The 26695-nt window shown below is 43.5% G+C and overlaps 1 protein-coding gene across 1 annotated transcript in view; it reads left to right on the top strand.

Annotated features, from left to right (window-relative positions):
* Nucleotides 1-25993, top strand: part of SLC15A1 (solute carrier family 15 member 1) — a 50248-nt gene extending 24255 nt beyond the window's left edge. Inside the window, 18 exon segments of the mRNA NM_001009758.1 lie at nucleotides 1498-1597; nucleotides 1817-1907; nucleotides 4371-4454; nucleotides 6006-6088; nucleotides 6801-6887; nucleotides 7387-7476; nucleotides 10045-10089; nucleotides 10230-10262; nucleotides 10344-10432; nucleotides 11085-11166; nucleotides 12866-12985; nucleotides 14224-14367; nucleotides 15715-15764; nucleotides 21656-21763; nucleotides 21890-21998; nucleotides 22556-22699; nucleotides 23948-24055; nucleotides 25193-25993. Coding sequence (NP_001009758.1) covers nucleotides 1498-1597; nucleotides 1817-1907; nucleotides 4371-4454; nucleotides 6006-6088; nucleotides 6801-6887; nucleotides 7387-7476; nucleotides 10045-10089; nucleotides 10230-10262; nucleotides 10344-10432; nucleotides 11085-11166; nucleotides 12866-12985; nucleotides 14224-14367; nucleotides 15715-15764; nucleotides 21656-21763; nucleotides 21890-21998; nucleotides 22556-22699; nucleotides 23948-24055; nucleotides 25193-25384 — 1759 coding nt within the window. The 3' untranslated portion in view covers nucleotides 25385-25993.
* The last annotated feature ends 702 nt before the right edge of the window (nucleotides 25994-26695 follow it).

The raw sequence follows: 26695 nt of genomic DNA, 5'->3' as shown, positions 1-26695 counted from the left end.
GCCCACAGCTCAATCTCCCAGGGTCTGCATCCCACAGACGAGCTGTAAGACCTGGGCCAACTTATCTCCTCCATGCCTCAATTTTCTAATCTACAATGTCAATTAAGAACATGTACTTTGGTGCCAGGCTGTATGGATTCAAGTTCTGCCTGTGCCTCTCGCTTACTGTGTGATCTTCAGCAAGTTTTTCACCTCGTGCCCAGGTGTCCTCATTTGTAATAATATCTGCCTGTGTGTTAATCCAGGTGGAGAACCCGGAACACTGCCTGCCAGGCAGTACATACATAAGACAGCATAGTGACTTATTTTATTTTGTGAGGTTAGTACTGAAACCCTGCTGAGAGTAGAGGGTATATAATATTCAACTGGCTGTTTTTGTTGTCCTTTAAAATGCTTAGAGTGATACCACCAAAGACAAGTTGTTTTAAGAGGCAAATAGGCTGAAAGAGATGTTAATCCAGGAAGACAGACATGGTTTTTAAAAAAAGATTTTTTTTAATTCTTAAAAAATTCTTGCTATGTGAAGTATCGTCCTTGACTTTATCTGTTTCATAAAACATTTTTAGCATTTTAAAGCAGTATTAACAACCAAGAAAATATGGAATAAGCGTTTATAAAATCTGAAATTTGTAGTGAGTGCAGGCTCAGTCAGTTCAGTTGTGTCTGACTCTTCACAACATGGACTGTAGCCCACAGGCTCTTCTGTCCCTGGGATTCTCTAGGCAAAATACTGGAGTGGGTTGCCATTCCCTCCTCCAGGGGATTTTCGCAACCCAAGGATCAAACCCATGTCTTATGTCTCCTGCATTGACAGATGGGGTCTTTACCACTAGCACCACCTGGGAAGCTCAAAATTTGTAGCAACCTATTATAAATCTAACAAAACTAAAAATGAGGTTTGGTAGATCCTATGAGTTATTTTCTTCAATTCAGGAGGTAAAACACAAGTAACTTGAAAAATACAAAAGTAAAATTTAAAGATCATATTTAATCCCTTTTATTATGATGATCTCTTTATTATAAAAAAGTTATAAACCTTTTGCTCTACTTTTTTCCAGTCTTCTGTACTTTATGAACAAGTTAAGATCCTACTACATAAACTGCTGTTCTGCTTTGCAATTAAATCATGTTTTCTAAAGTCTTCTAACAACTGTTTCGAGACTGATATGACTGTATCAGAGACAATGCTTAAAATTTCACTCACACGTTCTTTTGCTAAAAATTATAAGGTAACAAAAGAATTCCATACATAAATCTTTGTTCCACACCTAAAACATTGTTTTAAATTTTCTAGATGATAAATTATTAGATAAAGGTACAGATTTGAAGGCCCTTGAGTTCAAGTTTCATTCAACTGTCAAGACTGCATTCCTGTGAACTATCTTCTCATACACGTTGAATCCCTTCTGTGTGCCTGGTCATCTTAGGGAAATTAGGGGAAAGAGAAGCTCCTACTTCTAAGGATCTCATGTTTCGGAATCCCCACCTCTTTTGCAGGGCGCTCTCCATGATTGGCCTGGTCCTGATAGCTCTGGGTACCGGAGGGATAAAGCCTTGCGTGTCTGCATTTGGCGGAGATCAGTTTGAAGAGGGCCAGGTAAGCACATGTGCCTCCACTGAAACCACATCAATGATTATAAACACCCAGGAATCAGATCCTAGTGACACAAAGTGTTTTCTCCATTGGAGGCTGTTCGGGTACACGTGACAATAAGACACTGACCAAAGCTAGGTTCAAAGTCAGGTCCGATCATCAGCTACAGTTGACCCTCGGCTATAAAGCCAAAGTCACCATACCTTATCCTTTCTATTACAGGAAAAGCAAAGGAACAGATTTTTTTCCATCTTTTATTTGGCCATTAATGCTGGAAGTTTGCTTTCTACTATCATCACCCCCATGCTCAGAGGTAAAAAAACATATATATCTGAAATGGACCTTGGTTATTCTTTTTTTTTTAATTGTGAGGAGAAGTCAGGTGGAAAGGTTGAGAATTTGTTGGTTTGCCCCTGGTGGCTCAGAGGTTAAAGCGTCTGCCTGCAATGTGGGAGACCCGGGTTCGATCCCTGAGTTGGGAAGATCCCCTGGAGAAGGAAATGGCAACCCACTCCAGTACTCTTGCCTGCAGAATCCCATGGACGGAGGAGCTTGATGAGCTACAGTCCACGGGTCGCAAAGAGTCGGACACGACTGAGTGAGGCGCAGTACCATTCTCTCATAACATTTCAGCCATCATATACATGCTGGAGGACTCCGTGAAATCCAAAATGCCGACTGCTTTTCTTTCAGGGTTTATCTCTTTTTCTAATCTTATTAGAATCCCTTATCCTAGAGACCCCTGCAGAAACTAAACTATCCTTAGCATAGCAATCGATTTTTCTATACTATTTTTTAAAATTTGAATTTATTTATTTTTCATGGGAGGGTAATCACTTTACAATATCTTGTTGGTTTCTCTCATATAGCAACATGAATCAGCCATAAGTATACATATGTCCCATCCCTCTCGAACCCCCCTCCCACCTCCAACCCTATCCCACCCTGATTTTTCCATATTATTGTTAATGCAAAGTTCTTATTTATGGTAAAAGCTAAGACAAGAGAGGCTATTTGGAAAGTAAACTGGGTAGGCCAGAGTTGACATTTTTGCCTTCAGACCTTGCTCCCCAGTGACATTCAGTGAGTCAGGAAGAATTTGGCAGGCTAGGTTTTATTTGTTTTCCTATCATCTTCTTTCCTTTTTCCTTTCATTTTCTACTAGAAATTTCTAAAAGAACTGCCCCCAAGAAAGAGAAAGAGATAACAGCTATCCACAGCCCTCAGATCTTTGTGCTTGCCGGCACTCCACTAAGAGTTTATGAATTTCCCACGTGGAAGGAAATATCTGGGGACAAACGAGACCAAAATAGGTGTCCATTTTGGTGTGTCCATGGTATCCACAGCACGAATCATAATGAATTATGGAAGGAGATAATTCATGGGGTTAATGTATTTCTGCCTGAAGTAGTACTTTGAAGAGTACTACTCTTCAAAGATTTAAATCTCATTTAACTTGTTTAAATGAGACAAGTTGCATTTAAATCTCATTCTAACTTATTCTGTATGAACATTTACTAGCTTTTATTCTTACATTATGTTTCCTTACCTCCTCTAAGCTCCTCCGCCTCCAGGTTCTACTATATTCTAGTATGTGCTGTGCATGTTTGAATTGGAGAATGTATAATAGGATAGTCGTTAAAGGAAAACCATGGCTCTTATACAAATATGAAATGAATGTTTTACAAAGATTTTATGTAACTTATTAGTCAGTGAGGGAACTGGAAAACTGCTGCAATCAGTGTAAATAAGGATTTGCCTGAGATTTATGCTCTTTATTGGGTGGGGACATTATTTTGCATTGTTGTGAATAGGAATTGCTTGTACAGTCATGAGCAGGGAACATTGGCATGACTTCAGTTTTCTGCCTAGTCGACTCTTTTTTCTCTGCAGAACTGAGACAGCTGATCAAAGACAAAGCCAAACCCCTTTAGGATCAGATGATTCCTGGAGGCTGCAGTCATTTCTGTTGCCCCTTCCAGAGTCTTTATTTTTTTTCCCCTACCAACCCTAGGATTTCAGAGCTAAAATAGATCTTCAGTCAGGAGTTGAGAGACTATGGTCCACAGGCCAAATTCAGAAATCTGGACAAAGCCATCAATGTGCGTATAATCTGTGGCTGGCTTCACCCTACAAAGGCAGGGCTGAGTAGGTAGGACAGGTCTGTAGCCTACAAGATTTATTGACTCTTCACAGAAAAGTTTGTTGATCCCTGCTCTGGGTGATCTAATTGTTTTCTTTTTAAAATGTAGTTTAATTTTATTTGGCCATGTCACATGGCCTGAGGGATCTTGGTTCCCTGACCAGAGATCAAACCTGTGTTCCCTGCAATAGAAGTGCAATGTCTTAACCACTAGGCCACCAGGAAAATCCCTAACTGTTTTCTAATTGGCATGAATTCAGGGGCATACAGTCCTGATTTTCCAGGGCCCTTTGATTTTACTTTCTGAGTCCCACTTTCTTCAGGTTATTATATCCAGGTCATTTTCATCTCCCCTCCTAAGTAAGTCCACAGAACATAAGGGTTCCCACTGATTTTGGCTTGGCTGGTATTAGACATCTATTTAGAGGCTAAGGTTAGAATCTCCCTTCATCTGCTATTTCCGCTACAAAGCTGCTTTGCTTAGCTGGCAATGACATCAGTAAGACAAATGAGTAAGTCTAGAAAATTAAATGAAAACAATGTGTAATTACCAGTTAAGGATTTTTTTAAAAACTTAAATAAATGAGTACTACCATTGCCATAATGAATTTTCATGTTGTCATTTCCCCCCAGTTCAGGTATGCGGAATTCACAGTAAGCAAGCTTGTTACCCCCTGGCCTTTGGGGTTCCTGCTGCACTCATGGCTGTATCTCTGAGTAAGTAGAAGTCAGTTAGATTAACACAGTCCTGTGGTCAGGCCAGGCCCTCGCATAAATTGTTGTGACCAACTTTTAAAAGTTCATGTAACAAATTGTAATAGTACTCAGCCCAAAGAATTGCCATCCCACGTTAAACATACTCTGATAATTCAAAGAAAATAGAGTTGGCATATTGTTTCAGAGAGAATAGGATGAAAAAAAGAGTCTACCGGAAAAGGGATCTCTTGAGTGGTACTTTTAAGGCTTTAAGACTATTTAGGCAGATTAAGAAGGAATTTTAAGATTGAGGTAGAATCTGCTGGACGAGGTGAACCTATGGCTGAAAGCTTTTGTTCTTATCATCGACAACTCACCTAAAGATATGGCAACCTGCTCCAACAGTCATTTAAATACTTCTAAATAAACCTGTTTTCTGAAATGTATCATTTCCAAATGTTTAAGACTATCTTCCCTCTGGGAGGAGTATGTGTGTATAGTCATTTGCATGTTAAGTTCTTGGCATTGGCTGCCTAGAAAGTGGGAAGAGTATTCCACAGAAGATAGTCCAATTTTAAAGATGGTAGATGTCTTCATTTCCTTGGGCTACCATAACAAAACACCACATACTGAGTAGTTTAAATAACAGAAATTTATTATCTCACATTGGTGGGTGCTGGATTGAAGAAAATTAGCATTGAGTGAGAACACAAGCAAACCTCTCTTCCTTTAAAGAACACCCACAATCTGCCACATACTTGGAGATATGCTTGAGAGCTGGCACCTGTCAAAACTTCAAGCCTTCTTAAACTGACAAAAACAAATAGATCATCAAACAATCCATCAGTGTTTTAAAACTACTGAGTTGTGGTGTTGGATAATCAGAAATCCTAGCGTAAGGATTGTTTTTCAGAATCTCTTCCAGAAAGACTTCCGCCCCCCTGCCAAGTTATTTTCACAACACCATGCATTTTCTAAGATCCATGAAAGAATGACCTCACTGAAAAAGTACTTTTAACCTTCATAAAGCTGTAGTTGCAGATGCATAGATGGACAGATCTGTTTCTGTCCCATGACCACAGAGTAAATTCTGTCACATTATATTAAGTAAAAGTTTCAACAGATTAATTCCTATTTTTTGTCTATAGATCTGAAAAAAGAAGAAAAAATTTTCTCTTCCCATTGCAACCCCAGAAAATTAAACCTGTGTTCTCTGCCCTTGTAGAATAAGGCATTAATCTGCTTTGTCAAAGCACTTATCCCTTTAAAGAGGAATAGGACTCACTCTCAAATCACTGTACTGAGCATCTGCAAGCTGCCCTGAGTTCTGGGAAGGAGATGGTATTAGGCTTCAGTGTTTACATATGAAAACACAGTGTAATATTTCTCAGAAGCCCCTGTGATTATTAGTCAAAACCACTGTGGAACCTGGGGGAGAGGGCAGTAAACCCACCCTTTGAGTCGTCCCAGTATTTCCAAAATAAGGTTGTAACTCAGATAAAAACACATGTTCTGGGTCACAGATAATTCTGTCAAACACTTTGTTGACACGTCTTCTTCTGCCCTCCCCAGTCGTGTTTGTCATTGGCAGTGGAATGTACAAGAAGGTCCAGCCCCAGGGTAACATCATGTCTAAAGTTGCCAGGTGCATTGGGGTGAGTATTTCAGTACTCCTCTCTCTCGATCACATTTCGTCACCCCTGTCCCCCCAAACCTTCTGCCTCCTTTAAATTAAATCTCCATGAACCTTTGGCTTTACTCTAAGCATTTTCTTGGTGGCCTTTACTCTTTTGATAAATTGAAGTTTCTTATAAAACTTACCAAATGGAAAAGGACACAAATAGAACTCAAAACGGGAGGGATGGAAAAATAGCTCTTGAACCTTTAAAATAAGATCAGCAATGAAGGAAAAACAAATCAGAGGGACTCTTTGCTTCTTTATAAATGACAAGCAACGTCTGATGTTGGTCAGGGAGCAGTGAAACTAAGATGGAGAGGCCAGGTTTCATAATGTATATCCAGAGTGGAAGCTTGGACAGCGTCAGTGATCTTATTTTCAGGAACTTAGGCCAAGAAAATAACTTTTAAAAATGAATACAGCTTCACATTAGAAGATTGTAATTCAACTAAATGCTGCTCTGTAAAGAATCCAGAGAGTGAAGTAGTAACAGTGTGGTTTTGTTTACTGCAGCTCAGACACTCCCAGTTAGTGAGAGGTTAAAAATAAATGCATGTTAGGCCTTCAGCATCGTCATGACACATGTCTTCTCTCCTGAGTCTTCCACTGAAGGGATTTCAGCTGAGATGTGTTTCACTGATAAAGGAGTTATTCTGTTTTGAAACTTGCTTGTTCTTCCTTCCTTTCAGTTTGCCATCAAAAATAGGATTAGCCATCGGAGTAAGAAATTTCCTAAGAGGGAGCACTGGCTGGACTGGGCTAGCGAGAAATATGATGTAAGTGACGATTGTTGCTGCAACGGCCCCAGTGATTGCAATTCGTGTTATTAAGGCCACATGGATAAAATTATCAGTTGTATCTTCACCAAGTTTATTAGCATTTTAAAGAAGACGATGCGTGAGAGAGCTTGTTTGCACTGAAAAGAGCTTAAGAAACAGTGATATACAATTTATCTAGAAACAGTGTCGCCTTTCCGTAGACATTCCTGTGGAATCATTGGCCTTGAGTTACGTGTCGTCACATAACTTTAGATCAAACATGGAAGAGTTAAGTGATGGTGGTGGGATTTACATTTAGTGAATTTACCTTGAAACGAGTAACTTACCTCAAGTGTTCAAGATGTTTTCATTCATATTTCGGGGGTTTTCTAAAGACACCTGTGATAGATTTCTTGGAACAATGACTCACCTCCCAGCTTGTCTCTAGGTGCACTGCAGGAGAGCTGTGCTGATTATGGCGGGTTGTGACTGACACGCTCTCTTCCTTCAACTGCAGGAGCGGCTCATCTCTCAAATTAAGATGGTTACAAGGGTGATGTTCCTGTACATTCCTCTCCCCATGTTCTGGGCCTTGTTTGATCAGCAGGTAATATGAAACTATGTTTCTGTACATCTTCATTAACAGAACATGCTTTGGGCCTATTTAGCTCCTGAAAATGTTCTCTTCCAGTTCCTTTTTCATGTTTCATTTATATGGTAACTGTTAGATCACCTTGTTGTTGTTCGGTCGTTCAGTTGTGTCCGGCTCTTGGTGAGCCCACGGACTGCAATACACCGGGCTCCCTTGTCCTTCACCGTGTCCCGGAGTTTGCTCTCATTCATGTCCATTGAGTCAGTGATACCATCCAACCATCTCATACTCCATCACCCCTCCTCCTCTTGCTCTCAACTTTTCCCAGCATCAGGGTCTTTTCCAATAAATCACCTTGAGTTTCTTTTTTTTTTTTTTTAATTAACTCTAGATGGTTCTATCCACATCTGGGTGGCAAAATAATGAAGAAAAATTAGATAGGGGTCGAGTAAAGGAGCCTTGGAAAATGTTTTTTCTAACTTTTTATTTTGTACTAGGGTATAGCCAATTAACAATGTTGTGACAGTTTCAGGCGTACAGCCAAGGGACTCAGCCATTCATATACGCGTGTCCACTGTCCCCTCCCATCCAGGCTGCCATGTAACATTGAGCAGAGTTGTCTGTGCTATACAGTAGGTCCTTGTTGGTGATCCATTTTAAATACAGCAGTGTGTACATGTCCATAGGAGTCTTGCGAAAGATTTGACCCAAGTATCCAGGACTCTTGCCAGTCAGAGTAAGAACAAAAAATTTTTCTACTGATGGGTGTTGTTTAGTCGCTGCTAAGTCATGTCTAGTTCTTTGCGACGCCATGGACTGCAGCGTACCAGGCTCCCCTATTCCACTATCTCCCAGAGTTGCTCAAATTCATGTCCATTGAGTCAGTGATGCTATCCAACCACCTCACCCTCTGTCACCCCCTTCTCCTTTTGCTCTCAGTCTTTCCCAGCATCAGGGTATTTTTCAGTGAGTCATCTCTTTGCAACAGGTGGCCAAAGTATTGGAGCTTCAGTTTCAGCAATAGCCCTTCCAGTGAATATTCAGGGTTGATTTCCTTTAGAATTGACCAGTTTGATACAGCAAGTAAAAGATGTATTGTCTTGTATGGGATCCACAGAATATTTAGACTGAAACTTGATATCTTGCACACTGAAATGGGATGCTTGGGCTAGAAGTACCATCCAGAAATGTGAAATGACTCTGCTAAAGTCATTCTTCCCAGAGCAGGAGCTAGAACACATCATTGACTTGTACAGCAGGAAGACATGTACCTAGGAATTTTTCAAAATAAGGTTAGAAAACCAAATGCATGACACTCAGGAGCCAAAGTCATAAGATAGCCTTTCTTTTAGAAACTGAAGTTGAAGAAAAAAATTTGCACACATGCATGGTTTTATTGCACAGGTATGATTATTAAAAGGATATATCATCTCTTGGGGGAAAAAAAAAGTGTAGACATTAATCTCCTTATTTGAATGTATGGAATTTAGACCAGCGTCTTAACCTGTTTTGCATGTTGGGCAGGGACCAGTTATTAGAATCAGGCTTGCACTAGAAACACACTCAGCACCTTTCAGCTGTGTGACCTGGTGTCATCCTGTGAGCCTTCTGAAAGTGTAATGACCCAGGACAAGGCGGTGAGGATCAAAAGAGAGAACGTGTATAAAGTAGTCAGTGACTGGCTTTGATTAAGAGCTCAGCCAGTGGCAGACTTCCTGACTTTCTATGCTGTTCTCCCAGCGGAGGGACTGGATGAGATAGATTACACTGAAAGATTCACATATCCAGTTCTCCATGGGCTATATAACATCCACTCATGCAGTCCTGCATCATCTGTTACTGCAAAGCAGGTTGAATGTCAATAGGCTGCCCAGGTTTAAATCCATCACCCTCTTGATGGAGTTACACTTTAGGACAGTCTAGCTGTCAGCAGTAGAACTCTTAACAGTTATGATATTCCTGAAACTGTGACCCCAGTGAATAGAGAATTTCCTCAGGGTATGGGGCTGCTCTCACCATGCAGGTGATGTCAGCTTCCCAACAAACCTCCCAAGTGCATTTTTGTCTTTCTGAAGGATGTTGTTATTCAGTCACTAAGTTCATGTCCTACTCTTTGCGACCCCATGGTCCGCAGCACGCCAGGCTTCCCTGTCTTCCACTATCTCCCAGAGTCTGCTCAGACTCATGTCCATTGAGTCGGTGATGCTATCTAACCATTTCCTCCTCTGCCACCCTCTTCTCCTGCCTTCAATCTTTCCCATCCTCAGGGTCTTTTCCAGTGAGTCATCTCTTTGCATCAGGTGGCCAAACTATTGGAGCTAGCTTATCTCAAAGCAGTACTTCGTGCATCCTTTGTGAGGGCTTGGAGTACTATTTGTTGTTAACTGAACAGTGGAAATGCAAGTGGTTTGTCCTCACCTATAGTTACAGTGGAGCCAGAAACCAGCCTAATGTTGACAAACAGTTTTAAACCCCATAACAATTCAGACCTCATTCCTGAGTAGGAAAAGACTCCACACTGACTTGTAAAACTTTTAAAACCCATGTTCCCAAATGATGCAGTAAGCCTATTTGTTTTTTAAGGGCTCCAGGTGGACACTGCAAGCAACGACCATGAGTGGGAAGATTGTAAGTCTGGGGCCTGGAGATATGGACTACCCCGGGCCACTATTCCTTTGCCCTCTTTCTGCTTCCCTCTCATAACATTTCAAGCCCTCAAGTGATCCTCTATGCGAACTTATCAGTGAGATATCCCCCCTCTTTTTTAGGGAATCATTGAAATCCAGCCGGATCAGATGCAGGTAGGAGAAAATACTTCAGTTGCTTTCTGAGCTCAGAGCCACCACTGAGACAGTAACGGCCCCTCTCCGCTTCACCTGCAGACGGTGAACGCCATCCTGATCGTCGTCATGGTCCCCATCGTGGATGCCGTGGTATATCCTCTGATCGCAAAGTGTGGTTTAAATTTCACGTAGGTGACCCTCGGCTTAGGGTCGGGGTTGGGGCTGTGTTCCCTCACCTCCCAGAGCCCTGGTGGTAGGAATGTCTGGCTCTTCTCCCACGATTCCACGTGTCTGAGGGAGTTTTCCAAGAAATAATTTTGAATCAGATGTCTATGTGCTGACGTTTCTGAAAATTTGCCCTTAAAAATAATAGTGCTTTAATGGCCATCTGCAGTAAGCCTCTAATTAAGACTGCCTGGCATGTGCAGATGATAGAACTTGCAACTACGATACAGAGGCGTCTCTAGAAATTAAATGTCCAAATGCAAGTGAGAAACTGTATTATGTTTATCCTCCTTCATCTTGGTCATGAATAAGAGCCAAAGAGGCCCTTGGAGGGACTTCCCTGGCGGTCCAGCGCTGCAACCCTGCACTTCCACTTCAGGGGCCACAAGTTCGATTCCTGGTTGGGGAATTAGGTTTCCTCAAGCCCTGTGGCACAGCCAAAAATAAATAAAAGAAGATGTGTGCTTAGTTTAAAAGATGATGGAGAGACCCTTGGGGTCCATGTGTTTTGGGGGAGTTGGTTTGTCGGGGTGGGGAAGGAGGGCTCCCTGCGGGCCATGCCCTCAGCGCACGCGCGCACGGCCTCCTGAGAGCCGCCCTCTCGCTCATCCGCAGCTCCCTGAAGAAGATGACCGTCGGCATGTTTCTGGCCTCCATGGCTTTCGTGGCAGCTGCCATCGTGCAGGTGGACATTGACGTGAGTTGCCTTCTGATTCTCCAGTGGCCTCTCCTGGTGGGTCGGGGGGCATGTCCTCCTCCAGGACTGAGACTGTGAGGGGGGCCAGGCAGGGACTGGCTGGTGAAGCAGGCCCTGGAGCTGTGGGCAGTGTGCCCTTTCAGTCAGCATGCCCTGCGGGTTCTTCTCTCTGCAGAGCACACGGCCAGGATGCAAGGCCAAAAGGGCACACTCAGGAGAAAACTTAGATGGCACTTATTTACATGAGGGCTTCCATTTAGAATACCGTTTTTATGATGGAGGGAAGGTTGTGGAACTTGTTGTTTTGCAATCTAAACTCCTAGGAGATCTGGTTAAAAGAGGTTGGTCACTCACACAGTCCTTCAAAAAGCTCATTAATGGGAAACTGTTAATTGGAAGACACCTTTTGTATTCTGACATTCCCGATATGGTTAGTTCACAGCTCATCCACGTGTCAGTTGGGCTCAAAATGGGACTAAGGCTGTGCGCCTGCGATCAGGTCTTTGATAAAAGGTCTCTCTCTGTGTCTCGCATACCCTCTCTGCTCTCCCCTCCTTTCCCCCAACTCCTTCACCCCATGCTCTCTCTCTCTGTCTCTCTCTCCATCTCTGTCTTTCTGTCTCTCCCTCCCTCTCTCCCCCCTCTCTGTTTAAATTTTTAATTGTGGTAAAATATATATAACATAAAATTTACCATCTTAACCATTTCTGCGTGTACAGTTTGGTAGTGCTAAGAACATCCATATGGTTGTGACCTCAATCTCTAGAACTGTTTTTGTCTTGCAAAACTGAAACCCTGTATCCACTGAACAACAGCTCCTTGTTTTCCGTCTCTCCAGTCCCCCAGGCACCTTTCTTTTTTGTCTCCATGAATCTGACTGTTCTCTGTAACTCATGGAAGTGGAGTCGTACAGTCCTTGTCTTCTTGTGTCTGACTGACTTCCCTGAGCACGGTGTCGTCAAGTTATAGTACACGTCAGAGTTTCCTCCCTTCAGGCAGAACAGTCTGTCATGTGGATGTAACACCTGTTGTTTTCCATTTACCTGTTGATAGACATTGGGTCATTCCACCCTGTGGCTGCTGTCAGTAATCCTGCCATAAACTTGGGTGTGCTCACCTTCTCTTGGACATGACTCACTTTATGGAAAACTATGGGGCTAAAATCGACATGGATTGCCTCAGTGACCCTGGGATTTGAGAGAAGACATGGTAGGGAAAAGGCAGGACCCCTGAGCAGAGTGTGAGGCAGGAGTCCATAAAGCGTTGTGAGGGGACCTTCAGAGCACCGTGTCCAGGGCTGAGGTCTGGGCTTCCAGAGTTATGAGCAGGGAGGCTGGCATCGGGAGCGAGAAGATCCCAGGCCCTACCACAGCAGCCTCGCGTAGGGGATGGTTGCTCTGACCCTTCGTGTACTGGCCTGCATAACCTGGCATCTTTTGACCAGGTTTGACTTGGAGGTGGCCAGGTAGGAGCTGGAACAGCCTCTTGCTGACTGTTACCGTGTTCTAGACGAGTGTCACTTTCTACGGGTGCCAGGAGATGTGGGAATGGAGGCCTCCTGGGCTTCATGGTGGATGCCTGGTGTGCCTCAGCCAACATGGCTGCCTCAGCCAGGGAGATAGGATCACAGTGCCAAGGTTAAGGTCATCGTCAACATGCACCAAGGACCTCAAGGCCACGTCTCTTTTATTTTGTTCAGAAAACTCTGCCCGTCTTCCCCAAAGGAAATGAAGTCCAAATCAAAGTCCTGAATATAGGAAATAATAGCATGACCGTGTCTTTTCCCGGAACGACAGTGACATGTGACCAGATGTCTCAAGTAAGTAGAAGTGAGCTTTCTTTTCCCTCTTCTGACCCGAGCTATAATAATAGGGTTTGGAGAGCCGATCTTCTGGGTTCTTTGGAGCAATCCCAAGATGAGCCCCAGAGTGAAACGTCTTCATCTTTAATCTAATTCTGGCTTCACTCTGGACCAGTGTCTATGAGTCACCCAGGGAACTTGTTAAAATGCAGATTCGTGACCAGTGGGTCTGAAATGCTGCATTTTTACAAGCTTTCTGGTGACAGTGCTTTTGCTGGAACATCAAACCACACTTTAAAGGGCAAGGTTCTGGGTCAGTGGTTCTCCACCAACGCCATTCTGGCCCCTCAGGGAACTCTGGACAATCTCTGGAGACATTTGTTGTCACAACTGGGATTTGGCTGTTGGCATCTCCTGTGTAGAAGCCAGGAGTTTCCCAGGTGGCGCGATGGTAAACAGGAGGTGCTAGAGACGCGGGTTCAATCCCTGGGTCAGGAAGATCCCCTGGAGGAGGAAGCGGCAACCCTCTCCAATATTCTTGCCTGGAGAATCCCATGGAAAGAGGGGCCTGGTAGACTAAGGTCCATAGGGTCGCAAAAGAGTTGGACGTGACTGAGTGACTAAACGTGCACACATACAAACACACACACACACACTCACAGAAACTAGAGATACTGACACACCAGTCTGAGGCTGGAACACCCTACTGTGGATGGATGGTCATGGGTCTCAATTAGAGCTTCTCTTCTCTGGAGAGCTTTGATAATTCTAACACTGGCATCCCAGCTCCTGAAGTTTAGATTTAACTGGTCTCATTGCTGTTCAGCCACCTGTTGAGGTTCTGTTGAGGACCACTCCCTTAGATCTCGCCAAGCTAATAACTGTGCAGGAAGAAAGAGTGCTTGACTCCCAATGCTTAGGAAAGGCCACTATTGGTTTTCACCCAGGCTGTTGCTTTTCCTTGATGCGGCTCTTTGCCCAATGGTAGAAATAATTTCCATAGCGTTTATTATCATAAAATGGAAGTAAAACGCTGAATGAAAGTCATAGTTCTTGTGGTAATGCTAAACAACTTCAGACTAGAGTCCACAGGGGTGGGCTTGTGCAGAAGCTGAGATGAACCAATGCCAGCTCCCCCCAAGGCATTTTTGATGTGTATGAACGTGACCTGGGAATGTCAGATAGTATGGATGGCAGTGTCGCTTAGTACAGAACAAGGCTCCGGGGTAAACTGTGACCCTTTCCCCCCGTTATAGACAAACGGATTTCTGACTTTCAACGTAGACAACCTAAGTATAAACATTTCTTCTACTGGAACACCAGTCACTCCAGTAACTCATAACTTTGAGTCCGGCCATCGCCATACCCTTCTCGTCTGGGCCCCAAGTAACTACCAAGTGGTAAGTAGCTGGGCGTTCCCAGCTGCCTCTGACTGTTTGTGTTGTTGGAGACATGGCTGTTTAGTGGTGTGACTTTGTTTTACCCCCATGTAGTATTATATTAGATAATCCTCGATTCTTGCTTTTTCAAGGACATAGTCATCTGACTTCCAATAAAGGTTTGACTGATGGATGGGAAGTGTTGATAGGAATTTGACAAATTTTAAAAAGAACTTCTGGGCACACTATGGTGTGTTTGAACACAAGTTGCACAGTACCTGTGTGCATTCTCAAGAGACTTTTTGCGATAAAGTTTTAAATATACCTTTAATAGTATTCATTTTAGAAACTGGCACTGAGTAATTTGAACTCCGGGAGTTGGTGATGGACAGGGAGGCCTGGTGTGCTGCGATTCATGGGGTCGCAAAGAGTTGGACACGACTGAGTGACTGAACTGAACTGAATTGGAAAATTAGAGCCGTCTCTGAAAAAAAAATAGAGTGACTGCATCAAGTAAAAGCAATAGAAATGCGTTAAAACAATTTCATGACCAAGTATGGACATCTAGATATTCCGTTCAGCATATAAAGAAGCTATGAAGGTGTAGTTGACCTAGTGAAGGAGTTGTGGATATTCTGTGAGTTTTGGTGAGTTTCTACAAAACTGCAATACAGAATTAAGACTTGTTGGTAATGTGTGTAATTAGGGGGCTGTTGAGAGGCTTGCCTTAAATTCTTAAGAGAGCAGTGATCTATGGAACCACTAAAAAGCAAGCACTAAAAATTGTAAAGGCTTATGGAACTCTGCTCGATGTTATGTGGCAGCCTGGATGGGAATGGAGTTTCGGGAACAATGTATACATGTTTATGTGTGGCTGAGCCCCTTCGCTGTTCACCCAAAATTATCATGTCATTAATTGACTATACCCCAATATAAAATGGCTTTCCAGGTGGCACAGTGGTAAAGAACCCGCCTGTCAGTGCAGGAGACATAAGAGATATGGGTTCGATCCCTGGGTCAGAAGGATCCCCTGGAGAAGGAAATGGCAACCCACTCCAGTATTCTTGCCTGGAGAATGCCATGGACAGAGGAGCCTGGCGGGCTATAGTCCGCAGGGTTGCAAAGAGTCAGACATGACTGAAGTGACTTAGCATGCACTCACAATACAAAATAAAAAAGTTTTTAAAAATTGTAAAGGCTTCTTTTAACTTCACATAAACCAAGGCTGAGTGGTGGAGACTGACTAATTTAATCACGGTGCCCTTAGCTCCTAGAATAAATGTCCCCAGCACTCTCCTTCTCTAAAGCCTGAGCTGTTCATTGGAACTTATTCTAAGGAGTTAGATTTGATAATGTTTTCTTTCTCAGGTAAAAGATGGCCTTAACCAGAAGCCAGAAAAAGGGAGAAATGGAATCAGGTATGTGTACTTGTTTAACACTTAAGTTATATCAGCTTCTTATGGAAGTAATGTGTACCCATGGTAAAATCCAGCTGTAACAAGGATATCAGATGAGAGTCTGGGGTTTCCCCCATGAATGTGAGGCCAGTTCACAAATTTTTAAAATCACAAATAAAATCCATCATCTTAATCTACTAAAGAGGAAAATCCACATCATCAAATCAATTGATGCGGAAAAAAGATTTTATAAAATTCAGCATCCATTCATTTAACAACCCTCAGCAAACTAGGAGCTGAGGGGATGTTCCTTATTCTGAAAAAGTACTGGACTTCCCTCATGGTCCAGCGGTTAAGAGTCCGCCTGCCAGTGCAGGGGGCACAGGTTCAGACCCTGGTCAGGGAAGATTCTACACGCCACGGGGCAACTAAGCTTGCTCCACAAGTACTGAGCCCACATACTGCAACTACTGAAGCCTGGGTACGCTAGAGCCCACGCTCCACAAGAGAAGCCCCCACAATGGGAAGCCCGTGCGCCACAGAAGAGTAGCCCCCGCTCACCGCAACTAGAGAAAGCCTGTGCGCAGCAGCAAAGACCCAGCACAGCAAAATAAATAGAATTTAAAGAAATCCCAGCTAGCATTGCACTTAATGGCAGAAGTCTAAATGCTCCCCCTGCAAAATCAGGAACTAGGTCAGGTCGCCTACTCCATTCTTTTTCAAGATCCTTGCAGATGCTAGTGCCATGAGGCAAGAAAGATATGTAAGAACATCTAGATTGGAAAGGAAGAAATAAAACTCTCTCCGCACGCAAAAGGCTTGAATGTCTACATCACAAGTCCCATGGACTCGATAGCAAAAGCTCATAGACTCACTAAGTGAGTTTAGGAGGGTTACAGGATACAAGGCCAATAACAAGACAAACGTATTTGTATATACCAGCAATAAATGATTGGAAGCTATACCTGTTCAGTTCAGTTCAGTTGAGTCCCTCAGTCATGTCCGACTCTTTGCGACCCCATGAATCGTAGCATGCCAGGCCTCCCTGTCCATCACCAACTCCCAGAGTTTACTCAAACTCATGTCCATCGAGTCAGTGATGCCATCCAACCATCTCATCCTCTGTCATCCCCTTCTCCTCCTGCCCCCAACCCTCCCAGCATCAGGATCTTTTCCAATGAGTCAGCTCTTCACATGAGGTGGCCAAAGTACTGGAGTTTCAGCTTCAGCATCATTCCCTCCAAAGAAATCCCAGAGCTGGTCTCCATCAGAATGGACTGGTTGGATCTTCTTGTAGTCTAACGGACTCTCAACAGTCTTCTCCAACACCACAGTTCAAAAGCATCAATTCTTTGGCACTCAGCTTTCTTCACAGTCCAACTCTCACATCCATACATGACTACTGGGAAAACCATAGCCTTGACTAGATGGACCTTAGTCGGCAAAGTAATGTCTCAGCTTTTATATTAAAAAGCATATTAGCTATTTAGGTTGGTCATAACTTTTCTTCCAAGGAGTAAGTGTCTTTTAATTTCATGGCTGCAATCACCATCTGCAGTGATTTTGGAGGCCCCCCAAAATAAAGTCTGACCCTGTTTCCACTGTTTCCCCATCTATTTCCCATGAAGTGATGGGACCAGATGCCATGATCTTCGTTTTCTGAATGTTGAGCTTTAAGCCAACTTTTTCACTCTCCTCTTTCACTTTCATCAAGAGGCTTTTTAGTTCCTCTTCACCTTCTGCCATAGGGGGTGGTGTCATCTGCATATCTGAGGTTATTGGTATTTCTCCTGGCAGTCTAGATTCCAGCTTGTGCTTCTTCCAGTCCAGTGTTTCTCATGATGTACTCTGCATATAAGTTAAATAAGCAGAGTGACAATATACAGCCTTGACGTTCTCCTTTTCCTATTTGGAACCAGTCTGTTGTTCCATGTCCAGTTCTAACTGTTGCTTCCTGACCTGAATATAGGTTTCTCAAGAGGCAGGTCAGGTGGTCTGGTATTCCCATCTCTTTCAGAATTTTCCACAGTTTATTGTGATCCACACAGTCAAAGGCTTTGGCATAGTTAATAAAGCAGAAATAGATGTTTTTCTGGAACTCTCTTGCTTTTTTGATGATCCAGCAGATGTTGGCAATTTGATCTCTGGTTCCTCTGCCTTTTCTAAAACCAGCTTGAACATCAGGGAATTCACGGTTCACGTATTGCTGAAGCCTGGCTTGGAGAATTTTGAGCATTACTTTACTAGCATGTGAGATGAGTGCAATTGTGCGGTAGTTTGAACATTCTTAGGCAGTCCCTTTCTTTGGAATTGGAATGAAAACTGACCTTTTCCAGTCCTGTGGCCACTGCTGAGTTTTCCAAATTTACTGGCATATTGAGTACAGCACTTTCACAACATCATCTTTCAGGATTTGAAATAGCTCTATTGGAATTCCATCACCTCCACTAGCTTTGTTCGTAGTGATGCTTTCTAAGACCCACTTGACTTCACATTCCAGGATGTTTGGCTCTAGGTGAGTAATCACACCATTGTGATTATCTGGGTCATGAAGATCTTTTTTGTATAGTTCTTCTGTGTATTCTTGCCACCTCTTCTTAATATCTTCTGCTTCTGTTAGGTCTATACCATTTCTGTCCTTTATTGAGCCCATCTCTGCATGAAATGTTCCCTTGGTAGCTCTAATTTTCTTGAAGCGATCTCTAGTCTTTCCCAGTCTATTGTTTTCCTCTATTTCTTTGCATTGATCACTGAGGAAGGCTTTCTTATCTCTCCTTGCTATTCTTTGGAACTCTGCATTCAGATGCTTATATCTTTCCTTTTCTCCTTTGCTTTTCGCCTCTCTTCTTTTCACAGCTATTTGTAAGGCCTCCCCAGACAGGCATTTTGCTTTTTTGCATTTCTTTTCCATGGGGATGGTCTTGATCCCTGTCTCCTCTACAATGTCAGGAACCTCCGTCCATAGTTCATCAGGCACTCTGTCTATCAGATCTAGTCCCTTAAATCTATTTCTTGCTTCTACTGTATAATCATAAGGGATTTGATTTAGGTCATACCTGCATGGTCTAGTGGTTTCCCCTACTTTCTTCAATTTAAGTCTGAATTTGGCAACAAGGAGTTCATGATCTGAGCCACAGTCAGCTCCCAGTCTTGTTTTTGCTGACTGTATAGAGCTTCTCCATCTTTGGCTGCAAAGAATATAATCAATGTGATTTCGGTGTTGACCATCTGGTGATGTCCATGTGTAGAGTCTTTTCCTGTGTTATTGGAAGAGGGTGTTTGCTATGACCAGTGCATTTTCTTGGCAAAACTCTATTAGCCTTTGCCCTGCTTCATTCCATACTCCAAGGCCAAATTTGCCTGTTACTCCAGGTGTTTCTTGACTTCCTACTTTTGCATTCCAGTTCCCTATAATGAAAAGGACATCTTTTTGGGGTGTTAGTTCTAAAAGGTCTTGTAGGTCTTCATAAAACCGTTCAACCCTAGCTTCTTCAGCGTTACTGGTTGGGGCTTAGGCTTGGATTACCATTATATTGAATGCTTTGCCTTGGAAACAAACAGAGATCATTCTGTCTTTTTTGAGACTGCATCCAAGTACTGCATTTTGGACTCTTTTGTTGACCATGATGGCTACTGCATTTCTTCTGAGGGATTCCTGCCATAAAGCCTATTTATTTTTAATTGAAGAGGAACAAATATCTCTCTCCTAGTTATTCTTCAAGGAACCGGTCCCATTTGTGTCATTTTCTCAGCTGGTTCCCACTGAGAAAACTTTGTAGCTTAGATCCTGGTGCTCCTAAGAGGCCAAAGCCAAGGGTCCCTTAATGGGACGTAGGATTTGCCCTAGTCAAAAGGCTTAGAGCTCAGTAAGTCTCGAACCTCTGCTTTCCTCACCGTTCAAAGAGCTCAGAATGGGTTTGCTGCTTATGCTTTACTATTTTCTGTGTGTATACGGGAACACATCTGATATTTGTGATGCTGCTTTTTTTTCCCTCAGATTATTTCCATTCTTACTGGTTTCTCGTACCAACCCTAAGACATAAGTCAGGCAGGCAATAGTACTCAAGTGTTAGGGTAATATTTTAAGTATTATGTCTTATAATACACAAAGCCAGGCCCCAGGCCCAAGGGTCTACTCCTAATTTCATGCTATTTCCACTGTCTGTGTTTCAGATGGTTCATCTTAGTCTTCTATAGAAGTGGCATTTCCAGTTTGGAGCAGAATTCACTCTGTTAGGCTCCATCAGGTTCCGTTTTCTACTTGAATCACCTGTCAAATGATGCCACGTCAAATGCCTAAGGACTTTTGGACTTGAATTTCATTCATAAAAATGTTCCCTCAGTCCCTGGAATTTGACCGATATTACTTATTGCCACAAACGTAGATGAAATTTGGCCACCGTTGACAAAAAAATTAATAGTCCATCTAAAGAAGAAATAGAGAATTTTATTTGAGCCGATCTGAGAAGTATAACCCAGGAAGCACTCTTCCAAAAAACTCTTGAGACCTGCTCCACTTGTTAGAAGTCAAAGGTACTTCATTTATACAAAGGTACTTCAAAATATACATTTTTGAGACAAAAGAATTATGCATCAAAATGACACACTGACATTTTTGCATCAGGCTCACCAAAAACACAGGGGCCAGATCTGAATGTACAAAGTGAGCAGCAGGTAACCATGATCCCTTACTGAATGAGGAAGCCATGTTATCTTCCAAGGACTCACATTGCTGGCATCAGAGGAAACAAAACAAAAAGCATTGAACTCTGCGGTGGAGCCAGCTTTCTCACCTTTGAGGAGGTCTGGTTAATGTATAATGAAGACACATGCCACTAGGGAGGGCTCAGTATGGGTAGGAAATATATTATGCTTCATTTTCTTGTCCTGCCTTGAAACATAAATTTTATTCCATCACCCTATATTTTATGGATGTGAAAGTTACATTGTTCTTTATGGTACTTAAGTATATACCATTATCACTTCTCATTCTCTAAATTGGATCATCTGTATACCTTCACTCGTGTCTCTGTCAGAAAAGACCCACTGGTCTTATTTGGGGCAGCCCACTTCTCCTCCCTGGGGCAGTATAAGAATGTCAGAGTCTTCTCTAGCCTGGAACATTTGAGGAAGCGGTCTCTAACCATTTGTCCCCCTGGTTACCACCTATATGGTCCTCTGGAGGAAATAACTCAATGGGTCCCATGGAAGCTTGGGCACAGGGGACACTGCAGAGACTAGAAACCTTGGGACCCAGCGCCCAGTGCTCCTGGGCGTCCCATCCCAGCCGTATTCCTACGGGATGCTGGTCACTGTTACTCTGTGATCTGCAGACATAGGTCTCTAGCGTCTAAAGGGAATTCCTTAAAACTCTCTCTGCTTCCTGGGCTGGCCCAAGTCATCCTCTCCACTCCTTGGAGCCCCTCCTTGCCTGAGGGTGCTCTTTAAGAAGGTAAAGGAAATAACTGGGCTTCTCTGACCCCTAAAAGAAGCCGCAGTTGGAGACCTACCTTTAGGTACTCAGCAACTTCTGCTTTTGGTCGTTCACCGCTTTGGCTCTCAAGTTTTTGGAATAAGAAGCCCAAAGACACGGCTGCCTTCTGGAAAGAGATCAACACCTATTTCAACCCATACTTAACATCCCCAAATATCACTGAAATAGTCCTAGTTACAAAGTAGTTAGAAGAGTTCCCAGCGTTTTACTGTGTTAAATATATTCTTTTAGGTGTGTTCTAATGAGCAGGCAAGCAAAGAAAAACCTAGACTTGGTTACTTTCTGTCTTTATACTCTAGAAGTCTTCTGCAAACATCTTAAATTCCTTCCAAAAGGAAACAGAGCCCAGCTTCAAGTGCAACATACTGTGACCTGGAGCAAATAGTCCGCTCACAAGACGGATGGTTTTCTGTTTCAGATTCGTTAATGCTTTTGGCGAGAGCTTCGGCGTCACAATGGATGGGGAAGTTTACAACAATGTCTCCGGTCACAATGCCAGTGAATATCTTTTTTTCTCTTCTGGCGTGTAAGTGCCTGCAATGGCCACTTTGCTCTACAGTTCAAGGGTTTCGAGCCTTTTTCTTTAAATAGTACATTGAAGATTTCAATACCAAGAATGTTAACCTGTATTAACCATTTTTTTTTTTTTTAGAAAGAGCTTCACAATAAACTCACCAGAGATTTCACAACAGTGTGAAAAACAGTTCAAAACATCCTACCTTGAATTTGGTAGTGCGTTTACCTATGTAATCACCAGAAAGGTTAGTGACTCATTGCACTGACTCAGACATGCCTCTCAGACGTTATTGATGAGAGTCCTTGCAAACAATGTAGGAATGATTTAATGGAGTAATATAAGGGTCTGTATTTTAAACAAGTTTAGGATTAATTCAGTTCACCACTAATTCTTTAGTTTATCAATGCCTTAAGTTCGCTGTTAGAATAAAATTACACAGACTGACTTACTCTAAAAATTCACGTTGACCGGTATCTGATGCTTCCTCGTAGACGCTTAACATAGACTTTGGAAACTTTTAGTTCAAAGAGCTGGGAATGTTTACAACAAACCTGACTTCCAACCTACTCCCTCGTTGAAGAGGAAAAAGCTAGTGAACAGACTTTCAAGTCTCACCAAGGCCATCCCAGTCCGAGGAGAAAATGCAGTGTTGCATGTTTACATTGACAAGGTGTACTTTCTGGATAGATTGTATGAGGTCACCCTGCATGTCCAGGTGCAGTTGGCCGGGCTGTGCAATTTGTATTCTGAAAGCAGTCTCGATTTTCATGTCTTCTTCTTGTTTCTGCCTTCCTGGTTCAGAGTGACGGTTGCCCCGAACCAAAGATTTTCGAAGACATCTCCCCCAACACAGTCAGCATGGCTCTGCAGATCCCCCAGTACTTCCTCCTCACCTGTGGCGAGGTGGTCTTCTCCATCACCGGCCTGGAGTTCTCCTATTCTCAGGTTTCTTGTCTATTGGCTTGTACACCCCTCTCCTACAACCCTGCCTTCCAAAAATGCTGCTGGGACTTAATAATAAGCTGGAGTAGCCATGTACTTACAGTGTAAAAGAAAACTCTAGAAATGTGGATAGATTCTGGTAGATTCTACTGAACATGGTTTCAGAGATTACCCAGTCTTATTTACTGAATAAGAATATTACTGTTTAGGGAATTCCCTGGCGATCCAGTGGTTAGGACTCCATGCTTTTTCAGCCAAGGGCACAGGTTCAATCCCTGGTTAGGAAACTGAGACCCCACAAGCCTCATGGTGAGGGCCCCCCGCCCCCGCCCAAAAAAGGAATTACTGTTTAGCATTATGAGTGTCCACCTACAGGTGTCCAAATTCCCAGTTATATGATAGGATTTGGGGTCCTAAGTAGGAAAAACTCTATTAATGACCATTACCAGGGTCAAGATGGTCAATGGCTTCCATGTTCTCAAAAACCCCATCCATAGCAGTGTTCACATGCAGGTCCTCATTATCGTTAAGGTTCACTCGAGGTCTCTTCGTAACTCCCAGTAAACCCACCGATTAAGGTCTCACTCTTAAAACTTACAAAATAGTTTCGCTTTTGTGAACGTTAGACTAATGAGGCACATTTTGCTGATACCTGAATTTAGAGCTTCGGTTCTGAGCTGGTTTATCACAATACGGTCAGAGCCGTCATAACCGCCGCATGCCTAGTCTTCACATTTTGCAGTAAAGACTGCCAGTATGAGCTGGATGATCCTTTTCTGCAGTGACCTCACAGTCTAGTTAAGGAGATGACTACAACACACGGTGACAAGAGTTTGCTTGGTGAGAAATGTTGGTGACTTGGCAGGAAAACCCTCCAAAGAGCAAACTGACAACACAGAGAGCAGCCTCCACTCAGAGTGAAGGAGACATCAGGCTGGGTGGCTTTAGTTTGAAAATTCCTCTATGGAGATAGAATCGGTTCATCTGTAGATTCGTCCGTTTCATGAGGATGATAACTCTGCAAGCATGCATAGAGTGAAGAACAAAGGACTCCTGTGTGCTCATACAACATGAGCATTTGGGATGTCTCATCATCCAAGTGATAGTCCTTTTTGCATTTAAACCAACCCAGCTGTTAATGTGCCTTCTGGGGGGTCAGCGGCCTCATTAAGGGTGTCCTTGAGTTAGGCGTGATCTCCTGCTCTGCGCTTGGCATCTAAGTTGGGACTCACTCTGTCTCATTCCCTTCAGGCTCCTTCCAACATGAAGTCGGTACTTCAGGCAGGATGGCTGTTGACCGTGGCCGTCGGCAACATCATCGTGCTTATTGTGGCAGGAGCAGGCCAGTTCAGTGAACAGGTATGGGTGCAAACAGAGATCGCGTCTACCTCTGTCTTGTCTGTTGATGACCCTCCCTAGCCGTCTGTATATACACTTGGCCATCTCCGCCAATGGCCAAATAACACCCTCAGACCCAACCAGACAGAGCAGTTCCCAGACACCCTCACGGCCGAGCATGTGCTCATTCTGCTCGTTTCTCCTTGGTGTTATGCGGCCGGAATATAACCAGATGTAACCATGTGCTGTTAACAGGCTGTGCTGAGCTGTCTGCGCTCAGTTGCTCAGTCACGTCCAGCTCTTTGCAACCCCATGGACTGTAGCCCACCAGCCACTTCTGTCCATGGAGATTCTCCAGGCAAGAATACTGGAGTGGTTTGCCACGTCCTCCTCCAGGGGATCTTCCCCATCCAGGGGTCAAACCCAGGGTCTCCCACATTGCAGGCAGATTCTTTACTGTCTGAGCCATCAGGGAAGCCTGAGGTTAACATACCGACACCCTAATATCATTTACTAGCAAAGGAAACGTCTTTTCCTAGCTTTGTTGAATGCAGCGTAATGGCCCCAAACCAAGCATGTTATCCAGAAAGTTTCATACCACTGAAAGTTAAAACCATTCTAAAGGTTGTCGTAATTTTTCCCATTTAAAATGAGGGCTTTTCTGGTTCTAGAACTCTATCCCTCAGCACTCAGCATCTCTGCCTCGTATAAGAGCTGTTCCTTAGCTCATCAGATTCATTATCAACCCCACCAAGACCCATCGGGGGTCTGTCCTGCCTGCTCATGACCTCACGGTATTGCCAAAGGGTAATTTAGAACGTTTCAGCGTGTTCTTTTTCCCTCAAGAGTACTGCCTGGTGTTCTCTTGGTCCAGCTTTTTGCCGTAAGACTTGGGTTTTTAGAGATTTTTTCCCCCCATTTTCTTATGGGTGTCTGCACTCCAGAGCTGTTAGAAAAATGTTATCATTACACTTGGGCCTTCAGGAAAAGCTGGCCATTCTGTATCTGCAGCCATAGCCTACCGATTTTCCCTAACAACTACATTTCCAACACCTTCGATCTGGATGTCGAAAGAAAAACTACCCGCAGTGTATACGTGCATTCCCGTAACCGGTACTGTTTTTGTGTTTTTCCTGCTCCAACTCAAACGCTTCGCAGTGGGCCGAGTACGTTCTGTTTGCGGCATTGCTTCTGGTCGTCTGCATAATATTTGCCATCATGGCTCGATTCTATACGTATGTCAACCCCGCAGAGATTGAAGCTCAGTTTGATGAGGATGACAAGGAGGATGACCTGGAAAAGAGTAACCCATACGCCAAGCTGGACTTCGTCTCACAGACACAAATGTGAATGTCAGGAAGCAAGCGGAGCCGGGGCTGGGCCCAGGGTGTGCCCAGGGGTCTGTCCCATGGGGGCAGGACACTCTGTTGGGTGGCCTCTGATGGGGAAGACTTCAGAACTGTGGACCAAACCAAGACAGCTGCTTTCTCAGCAGCCGGCAATGAACCTGAAACTCCAAAAGACGTCCTTTTGTTTGTTTGTTTTTAGAGAAGTCTTATTTAAAGCGCACACACACGCACACGCACACACATGCACACACACACACTTTTATAAGAGTCCATACTCTGCCTGAACTCCTTTTCCTAACACACAAATAAAGTTATTTTGGACTAACTTGAATTTTTGAAATGGTGGCCAAGCTCCATACGGTGTGCATTCGCACACTCTGTGCAAACAATGTTAAAGGAGGCAAAAAGTGAATGGTTGGGCTTTTGAATAGTACGTGTTCATAATAAGGACCGGCTGGTATTAACTGATAACTCTACCTTCTGTTTTTAGTTCTGTTTTTCCATTCCCTACGTCTTTGTAAATTATGTATAACTTGAAAAACCACTCAGGTAAAGGCAAGTCATGATTTTTGGAGTTTCAACGGTATGAAATAAACTCTGATTCTCAAGAGTAAGTGTCTGTGTACTGGGGGGGCAGGGCAAGAAATCGTTAGTGTGCTTCCTGACTATGCAAGCGGTGCCCGCTCATTGGAATTTCATCAAAAGGTGGCAAAAGCACGAACAAAGCAAGGCCCACATACAGGAAATTCCAGAAACAGGAAATATCAAGGTTTGCTTCTTTGGGGCCTGCTTTTCTCATGGGCATCTCTAACCTACACTTCTCTTTTACTATTAGAAGCTTCCTATGTGCATATTTCTGTACCATCTCAAAGGGTTTATCTCAATACTCGTGAGCATTTTTCTGCTTGAATAAAAATCGTTCTAAAATACGGTAAATACTCCCTGCCCAGTTCATCCTATAGATACTTATCATACAACCATTCCCAGGTGTCAGACCCAGAATAAGTCTGCCTTGACACTCCGGAAAAAAAACAAGCAACAGTTTATTTCAGACGTGCACCCAGCTGTGAATGTAGGCACTGGCTCCTGGGTTTGGAGCTTGGATCTCTGAGACGCCTCTGCACAAGCTGATCATCACACAGTGGAGAGGGAACGACGCAGAGACAAAGTCCAGAGTGAGAAACGCGAATGCGATGAGCAAAGCTTGCTGAGGGATCTCTTCAGTCCTTCGGAGCAAGTCCCCACTCTCAGCGGAGGCTCCTCTTTCTTCCATGGGTATGTCACCTTTCTCTCCGCTCACCGCGACCCACCA

This window comes from Ovis aries, chromosome 10, assembly GCF_016772045.2.
Source record: "Ovis aries strain OAR_USU_Benz2616 breed Rambouillet chromosome 10, ARS-UI_Ramb_v3.0, whole genome shotgun sequence".
Taxonomy (NCBI): Eukaryota; Metazoa; Chordata; class Mammalia; order Artiodactyla; family Bovidae; genus Ovis; species Ovis aries.
The sequence above is the reverse complement of the archived record's forward strand: the minus strand, read 5'-3'. Positions and strand labels throughout refer to the sequence as shown.